The 22,078-nt window shown below is 36.7% G+C and overlaps 1 protein-coding gene across 1 annotated transcript in view; it reads right to left on the reverse strand.

The window, feature by feature from the left end:
• LOC139961503 (ataxin-10-like) overlaps positions 1 to 22,078 on the reverse strand; it is a 43,338-nt gene that overhangs the window by 16,045 nt on the left and 5,215 nt on the right. Inside the window, exons 3-7 of the mRNA XM_071960705.1 lie at positions 20,199 to 20,390; positions 18,048 to 18,218; positions 16,811 to 17,066; positions 15,857 to 15,971; positions 4,916 to 5,088 (exon numbers count right to left, since the gene is read on the reverse strand). Of these exons, the coding sequence (XP_071816806.1) occupies positions 4,916 to 5,088; positions 15,857 to 15,971; positions 16,811 to 17,066; positions 18,048 to 18,218; positions 20,199 to 20,390 (907 nt within the window). The remainder of the gene's footprint in view (positions 1 to 4,915; positions 5,089 to 15,856; positions 15,972 to 16,810; positions 17,067 to 18,047; positions 18,219 to 20,198; positions 20,391 to 22,078) is intronic.

A 22,078-nucleotide genomic window follows, 5' to 3' on the forward strand; every position in this document is an offset into this window, starting at 1 on the left:
AAGGAAAAAAATTAATACTTCTACAGTCCTTTACATAATATCTATTCTTACGTATTTACCAGAAAGTCATGACTGCCAATTTGGTATGGTAATCAAGTATGGCAACCTGTGACATGTTTATAATTTATCTTATTTTATTTAATATATTGAAAAAAGGCAACCATTCTGCTTTTATCATTCAGGCTTCATAAACTTGACCCTACCAGTTAGAAGCCTAAAAATGATTTCTGACAGGGGAGCATGTCATGGTGCAATTTTATTTTGTGGAATAAAAAACAACACCTTCCAAAGTTCTTGGATATTCCACCAATTTCAACCGCCTGCTATGAATTACACGCTCACCATCTGTGTTGAACCCATCTGTGCTATTTTAAAAGGTCAGCCATTGCCCTAATGGCCAACAAATAACACCCAATCTCAAAATGTCCTCATTAGAACAATGGCTCCTCCCGGTCAAATTTTGTTCATCAAATTTGTTAACCATGTTTGACACCAGTCCTGGTAAAATCTATCGCAATATAACCTTGAGATAAGAGGGGGGGGGGGGGGTTGTCACTGTAGTTTACAACAAAAGTCCTGGTAAGTGAGTTTCTCTCCAGGATTTAAAAAAAATCAGATGGAGGGAGAAAAAAGAGTGCCCATGCAACAGGCTTCTCCAGCCACGCCCAAAAAACAACCGAGGGTGTTGCCGTATCTGTTCTGTCTAGTGCCACAAAACTTGACAACATGGCAGTCTCTGACTGAAGATCACAACGGTACTGTTAGTCGATCACTTGCAATTTATACAATTCCATTTGTACATAACTGAAGAAGGCATTTTTTGAGATATATTATCAAAGTTTCAAGTTTAAACTAATTGTTTAAAGCACCTTAACTTGTGCTTGGTAAAAAAAACAACTTTTTCCAGGTTTTTGGCCAGTGTTACATACCCCTTAATGAGTCAATCCCCCAGTGCATCTGTACGAGGTGTATTTGCACGCTAGTGAACACTTTCCTGTGATCGTGGTACTTTGATTCAGAGATCTGTGAACACATTAGCACCAATAAGACAGCGCCCTCTATTGAAATGCTAGAAGAACCACATTTGTAATCACCAGGTTTCCTTCATATTTCTTCATTATTATGCATTTTGAAAAGAAGTTACTCAATTTTGGAGATTACGATTACAATTATATTTTCTTTCATGACAAATTTCAAAAGGTGCCAAAAAAAAAAAATTCCACCAATTTCAACCGACTTTACGACTTGAAAAGTTCATTCCTTTCTCTGCCCGAGTCCCATCTGCACTATTTAGGTAATGGTGATGCCATTGACCAAATGACCCACAATTATTGGAATGCCTTGATGACCTCATTAGAGTGATGGCTGCCTCTGGGCCAAATTATTCTAGAAAACACTTAAGCATTGCTTGACACCAATCCTCTTACAAATTTCACACGATATAACCTTGAATTGAAAGTTTTTTTTTTTTTTTAACTGTGGTTGCAGAATGCGCTAACAGCATGTGCTGACCGATGGTCAGAGTAAAAACTCCATGAAGATTTTCGTCTCATCCGATAGGTTGGAAGTTCTCTGAGGCTGTCAAAGCCTCTACAGTCAATGATGCCATTCATGTGCAACTTACTATCCCAGTTCTTATATGTAAATTAAATTAGGACTAGGTACTTTTCTCCGATGCATCCGAGCTCCTACAGTAGCGATTTAAAAAACATTCATCCCAAGAATTATTCTATGATTAGAAAATCGGTAATCTTGAAATGGTAATAACCATTTATCTTTTCCTGGACGTTTCCTTCAGATATTTAATGTGCAAAATTTTTGATTAGAAATGACTATACTTTGAGGTGTCCTATTCTTTAAAAGTCCTAACCTGTATTACGTGACTTACATTGGTTGCCGATTCATTACAGGTGCAATTAGAAGATTCTGTTACATACATATAAGTCACTTAATGGTTTAGCCCCTATCTACCTCTGAATTAATACATAAATACAAGCCTACTCGATCTCTACGCTCAGAATCCAAGTCCTTACTTACCAAACCTGTCATTAAAACTTCTACATATATGGAAACAGGCGTTTCGATTACTCATCTGCGACATTATGGAACAGTTTATCGGAGGAAGCTAAGTGTGCCAAAAATATAGATGAATTTAAAAAATTAGTCAAAACCTTTCTATTTAGATCTGCATTCCATTAACTGTGCTTTCTATACTTTACATTGTCACATTATTACAACGCATTTTTTATTTTGCGTTTATAGCGCTTTTAAAATTTTTCACATTTTTATATATTTTAAATTTTAAGAATTTGTTTGTATCATTTTCGTTTTTCCATTTTTATACAATTTATTATTACAAATTTTCTACCCTTTTTATACCTTACTTTATCGATTTATATATTTGTATATCATGTTTGTATGTATTTTACTGTAAAGCGCCTTAGAGCAATTTCTGATTGGATAAGGCGCTATAGAAATTTTGCATAATAAATAAATAAATAACCTTCAAAAGTCCTAATTCAGGAAATTCTGTGGTATTTTCCAAAAGCCTCCCCCCCCCCCAAAAAAAAGAAGTAGACCAGTGGAAAGGACACTAATGACCTAATAAAAATCAGCTTGATACAGACGCTGCTCGTCCAGGTTGGTTTACCCCCATGATAGGAATCACAGCGAAATTCAGATGCAGGTGATAAAGTGAAGAAGAAGTAAGTGGGGTACAAATTAAGAGAAACATGTTTACTGATCTCAACAATCCACCATTTGTGGAGATTATTAGGGAGAAGGAAAATGACATCTATACTTGGAAATGTTACTCTGTCATGTCAGCTTGATATGGAAGCCATCTTCACATGTAATTTAACCACATGGTAAGCATCACAGCAAAATTCAGATGCAGGTGACAAAGTGAAGAAGAAGTAAGTGGGGAACAAATTAAGAAACACATGTTTACTGATCTCAACAATCCACCATTTGTGGAGATTATTAGGGAGAAGGACAATAGTCCATCGGGGCAGGCTCGATATCGTTCACTGTCGTTGCACATATTTAGTACCAAGGTTTGATCACATATTATGGTGTGTTTTCATATGCTTATTACAATTCTCGATGTTGGATGGTTCGGGAAGTGTTATCTTAAGAGTAAACAGCAGTTTAAGACGGACTCATTTCGTCCGCTTTGCGTTGTTAGGACTTCTCCGAACGCAGCGATTTTTTCACTCAAGAGCCAATCAAAATCCTTATTGTATGGCATGTGATATGTCAGCTGATACAGAAACTGCTCGGCTCGGCGTGATGTTTATGCACAGACTGTGTGTATGTAATGTTTGTACGTGTTTACAATTAGTCTGCATAACGTACTGCATAACAAGAGAACGATGGGCTGAAAGTCTAACGAAATTTACAGCCAACAGTTGGCAAACCGACGTCAAATGTGCCGAGATATGAAGCAGTATTGAGGTTGGCAAATTTTCATACCTAGAAGGTGCTTCCATGATTCAGTATACGAACGATGAAGGTAATTCAAGGCCTGTTACTAATACTCATGTTAGAGCATTACTGTGACAAGGAAACTTCCTCAAGTGATACGAATGCCAACTATGAAAATTTAGGACAAGGCTCTTCAATACTATACTATTACTAGTTTGCCTTAGACTAGAAGTGATTAACGTAGCACCCATGAAGGATAGATCGACAGCTACTATATACTGGTATCTGTTATATTTATGTCATGTTTTATTTGTCATGAAACAAAGAAATGAAATCAACACCAGTGTAGGTTCGATAGGCAGACTAACGTTAGGCCTATCAATATTCAATGCCAGCCTAGGCCTATGGTCTAGCCTCTAGTCTTGTATTAATTTGTCAAAACAGGGCCTAACTAAGCCCAGAGCATGTCTCCATGGCTGCTGGTAGTACTGGCACACACACAAACAAATGTAGGGTGTAATGTAGCTTATATACAGGCCACTAAGTAAATAGGCCTAGGCAATGCTACAGTATTGCCTAGTCTCAGATCCCTTCTTGTATTTTGTACACCTAACAAAGTGAGTTGGCATATGTAAGTTTCCAGCTAATTTAGCATCAGCATGGCACTCGATTTAGTTGCACCTATAGCCTTATTACAGCTCTTTAAAAATTTGGAAAAAAATATTTCATATCAAAGCATCTTGCTTGGTATATTTTACTTTGATGCATGTATGGAGAGGCCTTCTTTTAGTATGGGAAATCCGGTCAAGTAGCGTTGCATGTGTTCTCAAACCTTTGTAGTGTGTGGGTTTGTAACTATACCCTACCAAGCTCACTGAAATAAATGGAGGCATATTAGTCAGTTGAGTTCCAGTGTAGACAATTAATGTGAACCACAGTGTGATCAACAGGACAATTCAAAATACTGTATCAACCAAACCAATTTTTTAACAATTTTAACAATTACGGGTGTATTGAGTTAGAAACCTCTCCGACCTCCTCAATACAGATTCATGGCAAATATACAGTCCTATCGGGAGACGATACAACAACAAAATATCAAAATAAAAAAAGTGTAGAAAAATGTACAGTGCTTTAAAAAGATGTTAAGTAGTTAAAGGATCAGCAATGCGTTTACCTTTTCTTTCCATTGTAGAAAACCGGAGGTCTCGGTTGACCACTCCGTGAACAGCGCGGGTAATTTGCAAACTCTCGGAAGAAATTCAGCAACTGTGTTCTAACCATTTGCTTGTTTGAGTATTTTAATGGGCACCCCAAATACACTGTTTGTCCCTATAATATTACTTTGACAACTCTCAAGACCACCTGTTCTACAACATATAAACTTAACTTTTTAACTTATATATACACTTAAAATACACCAAAAAGCAGGGCACCTATTACAAAAGAAATGATAAACGCCATATTTGCGTTGATACACTGTACTGACCAAATCCTGACTTGTCTTGCATCTATAGCTGAGATTTCCGATCAACCTGACCAGATCTCGCCGGAAGCCGTGCACTGGATTATCCGACGCTCTCTCGGCGGTGAGGTTCTTCTGTGTCACCGTGAAGAGATTGTTCCCCTCTTTGCCTAGAGCATGAACCATGAGTAATAATTCTGGAGAAATAAAGAAGATTTCATCTCTGTTTGAGTGATATTGGAAGCTACTTTTTCAGAGCATTAATCAAACCTTAACGTATCATGAACTGATGACTTCTGTCAAGCCACCTAAAAATTCTCTTAAGAGGTCCCACGTTACCCAAAATACATTTGAAAACAATTTTCAGAGCATTGAAGATGAGACTTGTAGGTAAGTAAGTAAAAGTAAGTAAAATTTATTGATATCAATCATAAAATGAAGATATAATAAAATGCTATGATCGAAATAATTGGTTTCTTCAAAAAGTGTCTAAATGACCCAAAGTTATGGTATGCAAAGCAGAACAAGGGACAAGGGATGGGAGGGGGGAGGGGATGGTTGCATACTTGAGAGGTATGGTATACCCTATAACCTAAATAGGGGAATTTAGAGCCAGGTCGGGAACTTCGACTATTATGAATTCTGCATTTTGATTAAGCATTTTATGAATATCAGGATACATTATTTATTATCCTATATTTCCTCAGCTCCTTAACTGACTACTGACCCCAGGGTTGCAGCCTACTGCTGCCCCCCCCCCTCGTTGCCAGGCCTGAACATGACTGACATTATGAAGAGATGGATTAGACAAATATTGTCACTCCTTTAATGATCTCATATTTTAATGATCTCATATTTTAATGATCTCGTATTTTAATCATCTCAACATTTCTAGAAAACATACTTGAAATGAAGCAATGGGTAACTAACGTTCAAAATTCAAGAAATGTATACTTCCACGTACAATGGATTCTTACTCTCTGAGATTATTTCCTTTTCCAATTGAGAGTGCTCATTGCGCCATTGTCTAGTTTAAGACTTTCTCATCGTCTTGCTATATCAATGGAGACTCTTCACATCATATTGTATTATTGATAACTTAAGACAGCTCATAGTGGTAACTTAAGACAGCTAATAGTGTTCTTTCAATTTAAGACTTCTCACTTGTCATGTTGTCTAAGTTAAGACTTTAATTCTCTTATTCAGTTAAGACTTTTCCTTGTCTTATTGTGTACTTTTAGACATCACATTGTCTTATTGTCTAAGTTAAGACATCATATTGTCTTATTGTTTAACTTAAGACTTCTCAATGTATTCAATATTCAATTTAAGACATCTCACTGTCATATTGTCTACTGTAATACTTTTAATTCTCTTACTATTAAAGTTATGACTTTTCATCGTTGTTGTCTAAGTTAAGACTTGTAATTCTCTTATTAAGTTAAGACTTTGCATCGTCTTATTGTATATTTTAATACATTACATTGCCTTATTGTCTAATTTAAGACATAATAGGGTCTTATTGTTTAACTTGAGACTGCTCAATGTGTTCAATATTCAATTTAAGACTTCTCACTGTCATATTGTCTACTGTAAGACTTTTAATTCTCTAATTCAGTTAAAGACTTTTCATCTTCTTATTGTGTACTTTAAGACATCACATTGCCTTATTGTCTAAGTTAAGACATTCTTATTGTTTAACTTAAGACTTCTCACTGTGTTCAATATTCAATTTAAGACTTTTCGCTGTCATATTGTCTATTGTAAGACTTTAAATACTCTTACCAAGTTAAGACTTTTCATCGTCTTAATGTAATACATTACATGGCCTTATTGTCTAATTTAAGACATCATATTGTCTTATTGTTTAACTTAAGACTGCTCAATGTGTTCAATATTCAATTTAAGACTTCTTACTGTCTTATTGTCAATTAAATACCTCTCATTGTCTTCTGTCTGTTAAATTTAAGAATTCTCTTTCAACTACTTTCTAACTTAAGACTTCACAATGTCTGGAAAGAAAACGTGAAGAACCGGAACTTTTTTGAATCAGAGCACTAGAAAAAAAAGTGGGAACCTCTTTCCATGGCACTACAATTCGAGTTCATACTACAAAGTATGAAAAAGTTGCTCATGTTCCAAATTCCAAAGTACAGTCACTTCACCCTCCTAGCACTCTTCTTCACCTGAGGCCAGAGATTGGGAAGTTAAAGCATGAAAAAAAAAAAAACATAACAAAAATAAAAGCAGGTTGATAATAATTTATAATTACACGAAACTGTTTTACGCATCTCTGGACCATCCACTGCACTGAGGTTTCACTGAGCTTAAGCTCTGCACCTGTCTAACAAATGGCATTTGTTTGCTATGGAGAATGTCAGCTTTGATGCATATCCCTTGAGTGATTACATGGGTGATATTTTCACAGCAGTGTATACAGCTTGTTTAAGATGCCCATAAAGGAGTTGATCAGAGTGATGACTCGAAAAATACTTGACATCCCAGCCAGCGCACCGTTTTTACCGCCGGTATTGACCAGAAACAAGCAAACAAATCATGTATGAAAACTACGAGGGGTACGGGTCTAGAGATCACCGACATTGTGGATTAGGAAACAGCTTGAAATTACTTTGACAGTAGGTCCTCCACAGAGAACCTGGTAACCAGAGCCTGCATGTTATCATCAACAATTTGATCGTTTGTCTGTGGTCGACTTGATGATGTTTTGTAAGAAATACAAACAGCAGAAGAAGAACAGATTGAATGACCTCCTCCTCTCCTGACCCCTCACCCCTACCCCCAACCTTGTACACAAGGAAAAAAATGAAGATGTAAATGAAGAAGAAAAAGGTAATATCTTTCTGTGTTGATCCCATCGTTTTTACACTAATATGACATTCTTAATGATATATTGTGTCTGTGGCGCTAAAGATTGGGGCATGAGTTTCCAGCCGGTGAAATGTAACATTATGACCATTACTAGAAAGAGGAAACCTGTGAAATTCAATTACATGCTCAATGGGCTTCACTTGGCTAAGGTTGATTGTGTTAAATATCTGGGTATTCATATCTTTTCAGATCTCAACTGGGGAAAGCATATTCAAAATGTGTGTAACAAAGGCAATAGGATATTGGGAGTTCTTCGTAGAAACTTATCCCCTTGTTCGAAGGATGCAAAATTGGCTGCGTATAAAGGTCTCCTCCTGCCAGTATTGGAATATGCCAGTTCTGTCTGGGATCCCCACCAAGCTTTCTTGCAGCACAACCTCGAAAACATTCAGAGGCGTGCAGCCCGTTTCATTGCTTCAGATTATTCAAGAGAGCCTGGCTCTGTCTCATCTCTTTTACGGGACCTAAACCTGGTGCCCTTGGCAGAGACGCGCAGGCAAAGTAGAATCATCTTATTTGCTAAGGGCATCCATGGTCAGGCTCAGATTCCTATTGACTGCCTAAGGAAGCCTCTGCGTAGGAGTCGGAGCATGCACGATATGCATTTCTGCCAATTGTATGCCAGAACCAATTGCTATAAGTATAGTTTTCTTCCAAATACAATTTGGGATTGGAATAGTCTGCCTTCAGACGTCATTAGTAGTTCCAGTGGTTCTGTGAATCCTGTCACTCATATCAGTACTCGTGTCAGATTTAACTAATTACTCTCTTGACGTGTGTGTGGTGAGGTATTGTCCCTTTTTGCGGATGTGTCACCGTAACGAAGACGAAGACGAAGGCGCCGTGTGTGGCAGCCTGTATTTTTGCTCTCGTCTTTTTAACGATTTTAGGCGTATTTTAAGAATTCTGTCTCAATTCTGTCTGAATTTATGCAGTCAGTTTTCTCTTTACATGGACATCACATTTATGTTTTTTATATTATGTGAAATCTACATTGTGATGAATTTTTCGGAGATTTCTGATTTTGATATTTGCAATATACGAAGCAAGAAGGTGCAGCCGTCATGCTCCAGTGGCATCTTGCAGGCCTACAGATAGACTTGCATACTCCTCTACAACACTGAAAGCTATTGGAAGTTCATTTCTGGAGCACAATAGAGATGCTCCTTTGTTATCAGATGAAGTGCTTTCTACTGTTAAGCGGCTTGGATTATCTGCTAAGAGACGTGGTTGTAGAGGTGGTAAAAAGAAGTTCAAAACCTGGGATTTTAACAACGGTGTCATAATCAATAATCTGATTCAGATAAGAATTAATGAGCCAAAATCTCCAGTTTCTTCTAAGAAACTTAGATTCAGTACAGTGAATTGTCGTTCATTAAGGAACAAAATTCCAGACTTTCTCGATTTTATCTTTAACACAAACATTGACATTTGTACAGTTACAGAGACTTGGTTCAGTGAAAATGATAGTGTACTTCGTGCCCAGTTGAACACAGACGGATTTAGTTTCCTTGATGTACCGAGGGTGGGGCGACGTGGAGGAGGAACTGGCATTTTATTCAATTCAAATCTTTCGGTTAAAAATGTACACTCTGGTGAATATATTTCATTTGAATATTCTGTATGGACCGAGAATTATCTAACTATTCATATTATATATCGTCCTCCTTACTCGGAGGTACATCCAGTGACTGTCTCAACATTCTTGAGCGATTTCAATGATTATTTGGAGGCTTCCTGTAGCGTGGATAAAAATATTGTTATCTGTGGTGACTTCAACATTCACTTAAATGATGCGGAAAATAATGAAGCGATGAAGTTCATTGATTTGTTGAACACCTTTGGCCTTTCTCAAAAAGTAAATACAAACACCCATACTTCTGGAAATACACTGGATTTGATTTTATCTAGGAGTAATGACGATGTCATTATAACTGAGCCAATTAGTGAATATTTCATTTCTGATCACTGCTTTGTTACCTGCGATATTGACTGCCCAAAACCTGATATTACCAGAAAAACTGTTAAATTCAGGAAAATTGCAGTTGTAAACAATGTCAGTCTTGCTCATGACTTACGGATAATGGCTAACTCCGCGATGGATATTGATGACGTTAATTAACTTGTGCAATTTTATAATGTGTCGCTTACCAGCATTTTAGAAAAACGTGCCCCTTTAAAAACGAAGACTATCACAATTCGACCGAGACTACCATGGTACACAAATGACTTGAAGGAATTAAAGCTTCAGAGGCGGCGTGCTGAACGGAGATGGCGCAAGACAAATGATTTATCCGATTTTCAAGTATTCAGATCACTAAGAAACCTTTATTCCCAAAAACTACAGAAATCAAAGTTTATTCACATTAATGACATGGTAAATGAGTGCGGACGTGATAGCAAAAAGTTGTTCAAGCTTGTGAATAATCTTGACGAGCTAAAGTTAATCAATTTCCTGATGAGAATGCGGACGTTCTTGCATCCAAATTTGCGATTTCTTCGCGCAGAAAATTGAAGACATCAGGAAAGAACTTGCTCAACATGAGGTATACAAACCAACTCTTACTTATTGTGGTAAAGCTTTTGATCAATTTTTTCAAGTTTCAGAGGACGATATCAAGAAAATAATTTCACAATCTAAAAATACTCACTGTCGCCTTGATCCTTTTCCAACAAAACTTATAAAGGATAATATGGATTCTTTTGTTCCAGTTATTGCTAAAATTGTGAACCTGAGTCTCGCTTCGGGATGCTTCAGTGATCAATGGAAGCATGCTATTGTTTTACCTCTACTTAAAAAACAAGGTCTTGACCTATCATATGGAAATTACCGCCTGGTTAGCAATCTCAGTTTTGTGTCCAAAATCTGTGAAAAAGCTGCCTTATCACAATTTTGCGATCATATGGAACAAAATAATTTACTGCCTTTGTGTCAATCGGCTTATAGGAAAGACTTCAGCACTGAAACAGCTTTGCTCAAAGTATGTAATGAAATTTTGTGCAATATGGACAATAACCATGTTTCAATGATGGTTATGCTGGATCTTTCTGCAGCTTTTGATACTGTGGACCATGACATTTTGCTGAGTGTTCTTGATCAAAACTTTGGTACTAAGGGGCTGGCTAAATCATGGTTTGATTGTTATTTAAGACCACGCACACAAAGTGTTCAGGTTGGTGAATGCATTTCTACGAAATCCACCGTCCACCAGGGTGTGCCACAAGGAACTTGTGCTGGCCCTGTTCTCTTTACGGCTTATGCAAGTACTTTATATCATACAATCTCCAGTCACCTTCCCGAGGTCATGGGGTATGCAGACGATCACGCCCTGTACCTAAAATTCAAACCAGGTAACTCCGACTCTGAACTTAGTGCTCTAAATGCTATGGAGAGTTGTTTATTGGACGTTAAGGCTTGGATGAATATGTGTCGCTTAAAAATGAACGATACCAAAACTGAATTTCTTATCTTTGGTTCACGAACTCAACTTGCAATTTAACTTGAAATTGATTGTATTAACGTGGACTCATCTATTATTAATTGTGTAAATGATGTGAAGTATCTTGGCGTTTATTTGGACAACACCTTATCAATGAAAAAACATATAAATGAAAAATGTAAAATCGCTAGTTTTAACTTGTGTAATATTAGAAAATTACGTAAGCATCTTTCAACTGATTCTACTCGCACTTTAGTTCAGGCACTTGTCACATCACACTTTGATTATTGTAACTCTTTGTTTTATAGTCTTCCCAGTTCTTCCCTTAATAAGTTACAGCGTGTACAAAATATGGCTGCCCGTATCATCCTAAATTTGAACAAATATGACAGTATATCTTCTGCTTTTAAACTTCTCCACTGGCTTCCGATAAAGGATCGTATCGATTTTAAAATTTTATCACTCATTTCTAAGGCGCTTCACGGATCTGCACCATCTTATCTGAAGGACCTTCTTAAACCACGATCAGTGAGCTACTCCATACGATCTCATGACAGTTTGATTTTAACTACCCCCCGCACTCGCTGCAAGTCCCTTGGTGACCGATCTTTTTGTGTCTGTGCCCCCAAATTGTGGAATGCACTCCCATTTTCTATTCGCAATTCAAGTACTGTAAGTTCATTTAAATCCAGTCTTAAGACTTTCATTTTCACACGTGTATATAATTAATCTAGTTTTACTTATTATCTCATTCTTTTGGTATTTATCTCTTACTATTGTTTTATCCTATTTTCTGATTTTGTGGCATGGTATATACTGACTTCATTCTCCATCGTTATTGGATTTGTTTAGTCTTTTAGGGTTATCTGTTTTTAAGATTTTTACCTCTTTCTTATGATTAACATGGTTTCTTAATTTTCGTTAAGTTTTATACCTTTACTCTTTTAAGTTTGTACAGCGCCATAGCTTATGTTTTTACATATTCATGTGCGCTTTAGAAATGTTTAAATAATAATAATAAAATAATAATAATAATGAAAATCCAATTACAGATTTTGCAACCCATTCAAAAAGTTTTCCCTTGAAATAGGATATTACTGGTGAAGGTCATTTTGAAAACACAGCTTGAATATGAGCAGTTAGGTATGAGTTTATAAAAACCTTTTTCCTCTTTCCCCCCTTTTCTTATGTTAGTTCTCTTACGTGGAAAAAAGGTGTCATTGTTTCTGTGGTAAACCAGACCAAACATGCAAAGAAAACATTATAAACCCCCAGCCTTGGCAGTTAACTCTACTTACGTAAGCAGTGAGATTTTTATTTGCACCAGTCTACATCAATTTGCATAATATCAATCTATCAAACTATTATTGTAACACAGGTAATATTTTATTACACTTTGTTGTTTAGATAGGTGGTAGCGTATCAAAAACCTGTCAAAATGTATCAGATACCCTCGAAGGATGTAAACTAAAGGTGACTTCCGCCTCCGTTTTGCTTGCATCGTAAATTCCGGTGGGACGGCTCGTGAGACGTTTTAAGTGTCTGAATACCGCGCTATTTTCAGTTTTTATATCTTCCAGATAGGACGAATGTGATGTAACCAAGTGATCTGATGTCGTAATAAGTGGCAAGGGCCAAACAAACATCTACAAGACATAAATGTCGGTCCTCATGATTTTTATGGAATACTAAAAGGTGGACTTTTTTTCTTATCCTGATGTACTACACAAAATCCAATATAAATATATATATATATTATTATGGGACAAGTGATGACATTGTTCTGTTAAAAGATGTAAATGTATTACTGTGATTTATAGACAACTTCCATTCAGAAATTCAAATCTGCCGAACTGTGACTGATTTTTATGGGGATGCTGGTCTCAAGGTGACCTCTTATGGTTACCGATATATGTCATCGATATTACGTTTTATTGACAGGTTATGCCAAAATGGGCCCCCGCTATCACCTGGCATATGCCTCACCACAAGTAACAAATCTGGCCCAGGCTGTGCTGTGGCGATCCTACCCTTGCATGGAGCACAACTGGGTCGATGTCTAAAAGTTACAGGATTGTCAGTAGCCAGAGCTTACCAAACATTTTGTATGGGTGACGATTTGATTTGTTACTCTTTTTGCATCCAATGAATGCATTCATTTATAATCGCTCGACAAATTGACGATTGTTCTGTTTAAGCAATTTTAAAATTAAAAGTCCATGCAACTTTTTGAGTGAATTTTTTATTCATGAACTGCTGTTGCTACATATTTCACACAAAAAATCTCATATACTGTAAGTGCAGTTCACATATACAGTATTCAAGAGCCACGACAATCAAATGAACAGAAAGTAAAACTTAAAAAATTTTAGAACTCTTGATTTACATTTTATATTGCAACTGACACCAATAACCGTATGAGGGACAGACTTTTAACAATCACTTGAAATGATAATTATGTATCATTTTGACATTAAATAAAGTCAAACCTCTACATGGGCTATGTAAATTGCATAAGGTGTGCACAATGATCAGAAATCAATTTAACATAAAATCCTGCAAGAAGCTTATAATTAGCTCAATGACTTAAAATGATATAATAAAAACATTAATTTTGCAGAACTTCTAATTTTGATGGATCACAGGGCCCCTCAGTCAAAACTTTAAAGGCTTTGAAGACTCGCCCCAACAGTGTGCAGAGCTCTGAAAAAGTTAACTTTCCATTTGCTTGCAAGTAAAGTTTTCTTCTTGTTGCTACAAAATGCAGACAGTAATGAAACGTGATACCTTGTTATCTTTTATCTAGACCTGAGATGTCCATCGCTGCTATGTACACTGTGTTGTGGGTATTGACCGTAGCTGCATGTATTGACTGTACACTAGTGTCTAATTACCGGCGGTGGCAAGCTGTGTGTGTCTTTTCTGGGATCGATGGTGGTGTCTAACACTTTTGAATACACCTCATTCGAAACTAGGTCAGATTTACCGGCATGAGACGTTTCTTTGTGCGCGAGTCTGCACACCCTTTAACTCCTCCTAAAACAATGTGCCAACATCCAAAAATGAATTAAACTCATTTGATAATCACATGATTGTGATGGCTCACTATCTACAATTAGCTATAAAGAAACATCAACATGAGTATGATTTAATATTGGAATTACTTTTAAGTTGGGAGAATGCCTGACTGAGATAAGAGCAGAGTTTTTATTTCTCTTGTGGGCTTTTTTTTTTTTAACTGAGTGGTGGCACCTGCCATCAACGGTGACACCTATTGATGAACCTTTGCACACATGGTGGAACACCTGCCAGCAAGTGACACTGAATCCTTGAGTAACACTTCATGTTTGCTGCTAACAAGTTGGCAGTGTTTCTGCATCTGCTGTGACAACAAACACATAATTATATTTCATGCTGAGGGTTACTGCGGGAAAGAGATGTCATATCTGTTGGAAACACAATCAAACTGCCTTACTGCCAAGTTTGCCAATACAAAACCGTTATAAAATAGCTGCAGAAAATTTGGGGGGGGGGACTTGCTTACAAAAGTATATATATTCTTGAAATAACTTATTTTTTAATAAACTACAATGGGGAATTTTATACAGAAATCTATATAGATATCCAACCAGGTTTCACTGCTGGCCTTGGTAAAACCTTGGTTTTGCTTGACCGAGACAGAGGGTCATTTAAACCTGAGTCTGCCAACAAACATCAAAGACTTTTGAGAGACCAACAACAGTGCCATGAGTTTGTCATGGTAGGCATATAGAGGTCGCTATTTCACAATTCACATTGGAAAATACAGAAAAAGTAATATTTCATAGCAACTTTTTTCTTTCTTTTTTATATTGTTTTAGGTGACGTTGATTCTTCACCTCAGTTTATAGTGTTATTGAAGAGTACAAAGGGTTTTTAGTCTATTTATGTATATGGCTGTCAAAACAATATAGGAAGAAAAAAACAGCATTCAAGGTTCACTTGGAGCAAAGAACCAAACAACAGAGGGATACACAACATTGAAAGTTTCAGAATAAGTACATCTTCTGTATGCTAATTTAAAGACTGGATTTATGGAATAGTTTTAGTTTTAACAAAGTTTGCTTTTTCCCAAGGGTTAGGTCAAGGCACCCCTGCAGAGCAGCTACGGTGAATAAAGCTGTTTCGAAACCACTGAAAGAACAGTACCGAAAACATGTACTTCCCACTTCGAAAACCAGAAATACTCATACACAACAGACTTCACTCTATGACACTGGAAAGCAGCCACTTCAAATGGGTCAAAAGAATTTCCATCCTGATGGGATTGTAAGCCAGATACCCAATGGTTTTGAGGGAGGGGGAGGGGTGGGGGAGGGGAGGGGGAGGGTTGCAGAAATCCTGATTGGTACAGGACACCTTCATGACTGAATGTTCCATATACACCTTAAATACAGGACGTCTTGTCACATCAGATAAAATACTAGATGTTACGGCACAGATAAGTACAAAACAATGAGAAATGGGTCAGATTAACCAAGTTTGATTCTGTATGCTATGGAAATGAAAGTTACAGTAAGAGAGGAGGGAACAAAATGTAACACATAAAAATTTAGTAGTACAAGTATTAAATAGTGAAAGTAAGTTTGCAACTCACCAAGACTGGATATAAGAGTTGACTTTCTGCCCTGAAGAATTGATAATGCTGGTTTGGATGGAGATGAAGAGGCAATACAAAGAGCTGTGAGAAGCTTGGTGATGACAATGGGTACCTGCACACAGACAACAATTAATAATAATCATAATTATAACAATAACAATCAGCAGATATTTTTACAACGCTTAAGCTACCACAAATGTGGGAGAAACCCACAAGGGCTTATGGATTACAACTCACATGTCGGGGGGCTTCCAATTTAACATTTGAACTCAAATTTGCAATCTTATCAATTTAGAGTCATTTCAGACGGGAAAACCGTAGATTGCTCTTGGATGAAGAACCCACCTTTACTATGACCAGGACGGGTATCGAACCTGGAACCTCCTGATTGCGAAGCCTCATTGCTTCAAATGCCACCGTTGCCTATATCCACTCGGCCACAGCACCAGTAAATGCAAATACAGTCCAACAAAAACATAAAACCTTATATGGGTGCAAAACATGTTAGATTCCAAATGCGAGCTGGATTTATAAAATATTTAACTTATTCTGATAAAATGTAATGAAGACAAAAAATTGAACTCATGGAAAGAGGGGAACTACAGTAGTACCCATTTTAAAGGAAGCATAAATATTGTTTACAAATTAACAGTGAAAAAAATAAGTAAATAATGAACTGATTAAAAAATTGTTTTAACAAACCTTTCAAGAGCACAATGGAATAAGCAGCATCAGAGAGTCCAACCCCCAATGATACCTTTGACAACACCCACAATCCCCCCACAAGCCACCCACAATCCACCCACAAGCCACCCACAATCCACCCACAATCCACCCACCTGTTCACCCAAATAAGACCTTCATGCTATGCAATTTATCTCAATCAATTAAGAGTAAACAATTTAAATGTACATTAACAAAAATTCTCCCAAAGTTATTGTCATAGCTGACCTTAAAATCTGAGTTCTCTTTTTCTTCTCCCCCGGCTGCAAATTTGATAACATGATGACAATCTTTCTCGAAGATCTCCGCCAGAGATTTTAAGGCTTTTTCATCGATAATCGAACGAGAATCGCTGTCTTCATCTTCTTCTGAGAGATGCGCTGATATTATGTCCAGCAAAGTCATCCGAGCATCAGAGCTCAGATTAACCAGAGAATCGGGAATGAAGTAGGATTGTTGCAGAAGAAAAGTAACAAGCTGTAAACTGAATAAAATGCAATTATTTAAAGTTTTACAAGAATAAATCTATCTCATTCTGATCAAAATCTGATCAAACTTACCAAAGAGGTCACACAGTTGAAAGATAGAACTAAACCACAGAGCAACATCAGAGAGATTACCCTTGTCCTATGAAAGAGCATTATATGTGAAAGATGGAACTAAACCACAGAGCAACATCAGAGAGATTACCCTTGTCCTATAAAAGAGCATTTTGTTTGAAAGATGGAACTAAACCACAGAGAAACATCGGAGAGATTACCCTTGTCCTCTGAAAGAGCGTTCTGTGTGAAAGATAGAACTAAACCACAGAGTAACATCAGAAAGAATACTCTTGTCCTATGAAAGAGCATTCTGTGTGAAAGATAGTACTAAACCACAGAGAAACATCAGAGAGATTACCCTTGTCCTATAAAAGAGCATTATATGTGAAAGATAGTACTAAACCACAGAGCAAAATCAGAGAGATTAATATCCTCTGAAAGAGCATTTGAGCTCTGAGCTTCACCAAGTTGCGGTATACTATACCACATCTTGTCATGCTACCCCCGTACTCTGGATATTTAATGCCATATTAAATGCATTGCATATGCAACAGAGTTCTGTTTTTGTCAATTAGCCAGGTAAAATACACTGATGGTACTTCAGCATTCAATTTGAAATTAAACTGGTTAAAAATTTGCCTTTTTTACTCTAAATATTTAATGCTCATTTTTATTTATCCTGTACAAGTGTCAGATATAAAAGAGTGGGTATGGATATTACAGTACTGACTGGGAGGTGGCAAGATGAGCCCACTTGTCACCATTTATCATTCCCACTGCCACTGTTGCAACTTTTCTGACAAATTAGAATGATAAAATCTAAGAGGTTGGTGCAGAAGTAGGGCCAGGAGAGTGCATCACTATTTTCTTCTGAGAAGCTAACCAACTTTCTTTCATTTTCTGTAGTTCACACAAAAGCTTACCTGAAATCTAGTTCAGTTTCCTTGGTGCAGATGGTTAAGACTGCTTCTGACAATCTTATCCTCTCATTGCTGGTTTCAAAAGTTGCTAAGATTTGTGGTGATTTCAGACAAGCTAAAACTAGCATACAACCATAATGCTGGGCCTTTGTGTCATCACAGGTTAAAACTCCTCTATCACAGAATAAAAACAGAAAAAGAAAAGAGATACGTGCTATTTATTTTCCAATGAGTTCCATTTATACATATTCATAGCATAAATTAGCATAAATACATTATTTTTGAGCTGATTGTTTTATATATTTTTAAACAGAAATCTTCTGGCCCATTTCATACAGGACTTCAAGCTATCATTCAGGATTTCTGCAGTATCAGTCCCAAAAAAAAAAAGATTTTACATAAAAGGAGAGTCCAGAGGGCAATCTTACTATTGGTTGGTGAATATCTGCATTTAATTCCTATCTATGGTATTTAAAAAGATAAATATTTGAAGACAACATATTTTGTACCAAATGTTGAATTGAGGCAAACAGGTGTGATGTCATAGACGCACACTGACAAATTTGTTTAGCATTTTTCTTTAAAACGTGCATCCAATTTTCCTTCTTCAAATTTAGGCGTAATAAACGTATGAATCAATACACTACAGTCACTGGGATATTGATAACTTCACTTCCTCTTAAAGCCCAGTTGAACCCCTGTCCAATCCCAGGTCACAACAATAAAGTGAGAATAAAAAAGGAACAAAATGATACAATTTTTGCAGCAAAACTATGACATCACACCCTATTTGCTTCAAGTTCACTGATGGTAAATCTCTCACAGGAATAAAGCATGCGGGAAAATACTTTCCTGCAACCTCAAAGCTAAAAATTGTTTAGATAATTGCAACCTGATTTGAGCAAAATGTTTATCATGGGGAAGGAAATGACTAAAGATTTCATTATTGCTTTGCTTTATGACAACGTTTGTTCTTTTGAGCCTGAGTGGAGTAAATGTACAATTTCCATGCAGTTCATACTGTAAGTATGCTATGTCCCAGAGTAACTGATTTATACTCAAATAACAATTTAATGGGCTGAATATATTTAATTTTGTGTACAGAATGCCCATGGAAAACTTACTAGTTTTAGAAACAGACGCTGAGTATAAATAACACTGGGAATAACATCTTTAAGTTAACATACTACAGAGAACAGATTCTGAGTTCATGATGATTTCAGAGTAACTTGCTTCTTACATAAAGTATCCCAAGGTACACGTCATGTCCCAGTGTCCTTAATTACTCACGTTAGGGGTCCTGAGTATAACATCTCCAAATGTCGCTGATTGACGTCATACAACAGATCCTGGTTACAGGATGTTTCATAGTCCCTGGAATACTTACGTAGCAGAGCCATATTTATACTCAGCGTCTGTTAGCTTCCCACGGACATCCTGCACCCAAGTTTAAATCTTTTACAGCCAGACATTGCTATTTAACTAATAAGTTACTTTGGGACATACATAACAGATTTTGGGTACAAGATATCCCATTGTCACTTTTTACTCACGTAACATATTCAGGGTACCAGATGTCCAAGAATCACTTAGTAACAAAACAGGTCCTGAGTACAAGATATCCCATTGCCACTTATTACTAACGTAACATATTCAGGGTACCAGATGTCCAAGAATCACTTAGTCCCTACAAAACAGGTCCTGAGTACAAGATATCCCATTGTCACTTATTACTCACGTATTCAGGGTACCAGATGTCCAAGAATCACTTAGTAACAAAACAGGTCCTGAGTACAAGATATCCCATTGTCACTTATTACTCACGTAACATATTCAGGGTACCAGATGTCCAAGAATCACTTAGTAACAAAACAGGTCCTGAGTACAAGATATCCCATTGTCACTCACTTATTACTCACGTAAGATATTCAGGGTACCAGATGTCCAAGAATCACTTTTACCTACAAGACACCTGAGTACAAGATATCCCATTGTCACTTATGACACACGTAACATTTTCAGGGTACCAGATGTCCAAGAATCACTTAGTACCTACAAACAGGTCCTGAGTACAAGATATGCCATTGTAAATTGTTACTTACATATAACAGATCCTGAGTACAGTTTATCGGGCCATTGTTAATTAGTACTTACATAACAGATCCAGGGTATAGGATGTCCCATATACATTGCTGTCCTTGGTTGTTGTCTGTGACCATATTCACAGCAAGCTGTATACTACATCTAAGCAGAGTTAAAACATCTTCCTCTGGTGATTCTGTCTGTGCAGCGTCATGAGTAGCTGCACTTATCAGTTTGCATAGTAGTTCAGGAACTTTACGAGAGCTGAAAATAGTTGCAGAGAGTTAGATATGAACTTACTCCCTGAATACCTTCTCATGTGAACTTGAGAATGCTATATATACCCTATTCACTATTTACATACTGAGTCTTACACTAAATATAATGAATAGGTAATGTTTCTTTCAAAACTTAAATAAACCTACTACTGGCTTCAATTTAAGGTGACCAGAGGTCCCCAATTTCAGAGGAGTGTCCATGTCCTTGTATGAAAAAGTGTCCCACAAATGTCTCCAGAAGTATTGTTCCGGGAATATCCTCGAATCCGTAAAACGGCCCTGAACGATTTCAAGTTTTCCTGTTTGGCCTTCCGTTCCTAGATACAGTTTCAATGTAAGGCCTAAGCATTGATTGTTTACACATTTTATATTTGTGACTTGCAGATGAAGGCATCCCAGATTATTGCATAATTTCATCAGCTGTATTTCACAAGGTAAACACCTTTTTGAACTTATTTATATATTGGCTCCCTGTTAAATTCCAAGTGTTTTTGGCATTTGATTTTTACATCTTAGGCAAGAAACCTGTTACAGAATATGAGGTGTTCTAAACTTAAGATCTGTTCATCATCCTTAAAATATTGAGCCACCAAAATACTCTAGCACATTATAATATAGTTTCCGTTCATAACCGTTGATGTCAAAATTGAAAGGTGGGGGGGGGGGGGTGAGCAACATAATGTCACGGAGTTAAATTGACTTATATTTATAACAACACTTTATTCTCATCAACAAGTCAAACTTTGGTTGTTTCACATGTCTTCCCATAGCTACAACACACTGTCTCTAAACTAAAGCACATTATTCTTATGTAACAAAATCTATAGTTTCCATCCACAAAAAGGTCTTATCTTTATTGTGAATTTGTTCACAGATCAAGTCGGTACATCATCAAAATTAAATGAAAATTAACTGTTGTCAAATTGATAACAACACTTTATTAATTCTCTCTCATCGAATAGTCAAACTTGGATTTCTCCACCTGTCTTCTCACAGTTACTTCACGCTATCTACCAACTTGTGTTAACAAAATGTTCAGTTATCATGATTTTTATGTTCCACATAAAAAGACACCAATCTATCTTTATTGTAAATCTGATCCCAAAATCTCATTGATAGATCATTAAAACTCTTTTTATTTTTTTAATAGTTTATGTACAATCATCAAAGTTCATGTTTCTAACTGAACATACAGTATGGTCATTATGAAATACTAAAATCCTGTGTGGCAGTGTGTGCATTGGGCCACAATTCCAGTTGGTGTGGCAGTGTGTACATTGGGCTACAATTCCAGTTGAACGCACATTAAATTCTTTGATTTCATATTTGTATGAGTGTGGAAACATTCATCCATCTTTACTCTGATCTGAGGGAGGATAATTACGACTTGACATAACTGTGGGGTTTAGAGACATGATATAACCTCCAAACTTACATTATCAGGTCTTGGTTTTAGAGACATGATACTCCAAACTTACAGTATCAGGTCTTGGTTTTAGAGACATGATACTCCAAACTTATGTTATCAGGTCTTGGTTTTTTCTGGTTTTAGAGACATGATATATGTATACTTCAAACTTACATTAACAGGTCTTGGTTTTTACTGGTTTCAGAGACAGGATATACACTCCAAACTATACATTAACAGACCTGTTTTTTTCTGGTTTTAGAGAC

Source organism: Apostichopus japonicus, chromosome 20 (genome assembly GCF_037975245.1).
Source record: "Apostichopus japonicus isolate 1M-3 chromosome 20, ASM3797524v1, whole genome shotgun sequence".
NCBI classification, from domain to species: Eukaryota; Metazoa; Echinodermata; class Holothuroidea; order Aspidochirotida; family Stichopodidae; genus Apostichopus; species Apostichopus japonicus.